Genomic DNA, 3,929 nt, shown 5'->3' on the forward strand with positions numbered 1-3,929 from the left:
CCCAACAATTTATTGCATAAAAGATATATTTTTGTGCGCAGCGCTGTGTACGTCAGTTACATTTTCAAACAATCTTACGCTAGCAAACCTGAACATTTAAGTACGCAGTAAAGTCATGTTAAACATCATTATTTTTTTTATTTTTTGCATCAGATGATAAATTTTAGCTTTTAATAGTAGAATAAAGATCTATAAATTTGTTCTTTAATAAATCTTGGTGTGAAATTAGTGAGGAATTCTTTATAGTACTTTTTGTCCAAGTTGCCCAAAAGAGCAAGACGACAACCTAATTGAAGTAACTACAAGAAAAGTCTCCAGATCTGGAATGAGGAAGTGGATCCAAATGGCCGCTTCACTTGGCACAAAACAAACAAACACCCTACACCCTAGGGGACTGTATATACCTATGGGCCCCTACGAAATCACCTCCATGTGTATTCGCAATCCCACCCGCCAAGTCCATCCAAATGCCAAAAAAATAAGGGTCAAAATATCATATTCAATTTTGATCCCAATAAACTTAAAAGATTTAAAAAAAAAAAAGTGAAATATATAATCAACATAAAAAATATCCCAACACGAAACTAATGTGACAAATTTTAATAAGAACTTGAGCACTTTCAGCTTCACTTCATTTTCTTTTTTCAAATGTAATGTGTTTTAAAAGTTTGTTATGGTAAATAATCTTGATAAAAATCAACTTTAGGGTTTATTTTTTTTTTTAATTATTTTTAATTTTCTAATATATTAAAATATATGAGAAAGCACTTGTACATAAATGCATATATGGAAAAGGATTTACGGATTGCGTGCGTATAAAAGTTATTTGAAGAAAATATTTGCGTACGTAAGACGTCTGGTAGGTTACAGGGAGTGTATTAGGGGTTATATCCGCGTTATACCTCCTGTGACCTCCCAGTTATCTACCTGTAACTAGTAAGTTTTGCGCTTCTGTTTTCATATATTTCTAAGTTACATGTAGGTTACAAAGATGTTACAGGAGGTGTAATGCGGATATAACCCTCAATACCATCCTTGTAACCTACCTGACGTACGCAGCGTTGCGTAGTGTTTTCATATATTTCTAAGTTACAGGTAGGTTACAAAGATGTTACAGGGGCTATAATGCGGATATAACCCTCAATACCATCCTTATAACCTACCTGACGTACGCAGCGTTGCGTAAATCTTACGTAAAAAAATATTTATCGGTTATTTGGAGGATATTGCAGGGTTAAGTCGCTGTTATTGGGGTTAATACCTTCAATAACCTTACAAAACCATCGAATGACAAGAAAAAAGATGAGCGCCGAACCTCGAAATGTATTGCTAGTTTATTGGGAGGGTATTGAGATGTTATTGGGGTTAATACCTCCAATAATTTCTTAATAATCCATAATAACTAAATTGTTGGAAGATTATTCGGGATCATACGCACTCAGAATAGCATGTGTGTGACGTACGTAAATAGCGCTCACATATATGATGCATAATTATAACTGAAGATTAATACCATGAAGGTGTCGCCGATGTTGACGACAAGTGCGCCGGGTACCGGTGTGACCACGCGCCACTCGCCGTCAGAGAAAACCTGGAGTCCATCAACTTCGTCTTGCTGCAGAAGGATTGTTAGGGATGTGGGGTCGCAATGCGGGCCTGTACCGAAGGTGAGCTCTGGCTCCTGGCATGGAGGGTAGTAATTGCACCTCAATATATTGTTGCTATCGGCGAAGAACTCCGGGTAGTGCCGGCGATCAAGCCCCAGGCTTATTCCCAGCAGCTCCATAATGGAAAGTGAAAGTTTTGTCATTGCTTTATATATATATGTATATATGTATATATATATGCATGTATGTTATTATTGGAAAAATTGACATTTTTAAACGTAGTATTATTTTTTTAATTATATATTTATTTTCTAGAAGCAATGCTTCCTGATTAATCATGTACATGCACATTGAAAATGATATTGAAAATCAATCGCTTTTACTAGTTTTGGATGATGTGTAATGCTGTTTCTTCCAATAATTTTATGTTATTTTAATTATCGATATTATTAAGATATTAGTTCATCAATTTGTTATGAATCAGTCTCTTAATCAAATATTTGGGATGAAAGTTGAATTTTTAGTAGGACCAAGGTACTGCTAGAGAAAAATAACTTTCATGTGAAATTCATACAAGAAATTAAGTTTTCTTCAGAATTCTCCAAGGAATTAAGCGATTTAGGATCTGTTTGGGGCAGTTTATAAGTACGGGGAGTTTTTAAAAACGTCGCGGTACCGTTTGTATCACATATTTTGCCCGCTTATCCAAAAACGCGATACCTATTTTACATTAAACGCAGGTCGCGATGTTCGCCGACCCACGCGTCACGTTTCAGGATAAGCTGATTATCTTAAAACGCACAAGCTGTCTCAAACTCAAGGTGCATTTGGGGCAGCTTGTGCGTTTCAGGATAAGCAGTTTATCCTAAAACGCAGCCCGTGTAAAAATGGAACAACGTTTTTGGATGAGCGGGAAAAATACGCTATCCAAACGGTATTGCGACGTTTTTAAAATTATCCCCGTACTTATAAGTTGCCCCAAACGGACCCTCACCCTTACATGTTAACTGTTTTATATTAGCTTATGCATTATCATAAGGCCCTATAATTTTTGAAGAACATTCAGATTTAAATAATAATTTTAGCATGAGAAATAATATTTTCAAACATATCTTTCAATTAATATGTATGGGAAGAGCTTAATATAGGCGTAAGTTACAATGGGCGAACTTAATATATGCTTAGAAAGAATATTGAAAAAAAAAAACATATTTTTTTAATGGATGAAGGCAGTAATTTTCCTCCATCGCATCTTCAAATGATTATTAAAATCCTGTAATTAAAATTCAACGTGTGTGGAATTTAGATAGCAACGCATACAGAAACTCCATCCAATTCATCAGAAAAGAGGATCATTTCCATCTTCTTACCCCATTTCCTTGAAGCCGTCCCCCAAAGTAGAGGTTAGATGGTCAACGATGGCGGAGTGTGAGGATACACTATCGTAGCCAAAAGAAAGAGTTTCCTTCCATGGCAGCTTGTCACTGAAACGATCAGAATGAGCCCCGGCATAGCCCCACTTGCCCTGCTCCTTTCTTCTGGCCTTTAATTTGACAGCAAGAGGGAGCTTAAAGAACTCATCAATGCAATTCAGGGCATCTTGCAAGAGGGAAGGGTCCACGCCATGATTTATAACTTGGAAGAAGCCATGGTCTGTGCAAGCAGAGTAGGCTAGATCGACGGCTATGTTTGTGGATTCTTCGTCGCCATTCAGGAGGCCGGCGAGGTCGATGATGGGGGCTTTAAGCTCTTTACATGAGCTGGATTTGTCTGTCTGTGGCCAGAAAAACTGGCATGGTATTGAAGCTTGGTTGCGGAGGTGGGTGGAGTCGAAAGTTATGATTTTGGTGTTGTGGCCTTCGTTGGAGACTTCCTCTGTGTTCGTGGACTGCTGCTCTGGAGAAGTGGGGGGTGAGTCCATGGGAGCGTATGAAGGTAGAGAAAGAGAATGCGAGGAAGCACTCTTGAAGGCGAAGTGTGAGTATGTGATTTAGGGTATTTGTAGAGGGAGGCAGGTAAAGGACAACGGAAGAGCTCAGAGGAGTGATGATGGGGTTCATAATTTTTTAGAATATGTTGAAGTGAGACAGGGGAAGTGAGTAATAGGGAGGAAATGACCAGAATGACCATTGAACCAAATTATACTATAAATGATGACAAAAAACTATAAATAATGTGTGCTGCCAAGCAATTAAGTTTGAAAAAAAAATGGTTAATATTTTTAATTATAATGTAAGGTTTTATCATGATGAATTGTTTATTTTATATAGTTTGGATATAAGACCATCAGTAAAGTTTTTCATATAAACTATTTATCCATAA

At 37.1% G+C, this 3,929-nt stretch overlaps 1 protein-coding gene across 1 annotated transcript in view; it reads right to left on the bottom strand.

Moving 5' to 3' along the window:
* LOC110020917 (gibberellin 20 oxidase 1-D-like) overlaps positions 1-3,645 on the bottom strand; it is a 17,516-nt gene extending 13,871 nt beyond the window's left edge. The window contains exons 1-2 of the mRNA XM_020719200.1: positions 2,978-3,645; positions 1,514-1,838 (exon numbers count right to left, since the gene is read on the bottom strand). Coding sequence (XP_020574859.1) covers positions 1,514-1,838; positions 2,978-3,528 — 876 coding nt within the window. The 5' untranslated portion in view covers positions 3,529-3,645. The remainder of the gene's footprint in view (positions 1-1,513; positions 1,839-2,977) is intronic.
* Positions 3,646-3,929: the final 284 nt, after the last annotated feature.

This window comes from Phalaenopsis equestris, unplaced genomic scaffold (genome assembly GCF_001263595.1).
Source record: "Phalaenopsis equestris unplaced genomic scaffold, ASM126359v1 Scaffold000112, whole genome shotgun sequence".
Lineage (NCBI taxonomy): Eukaryota > Viridiplantae > Streptophyta > Magnoliopsida > Asparagales > Orchidaceae > Phalaenopsis > Phalaenopsis equestris.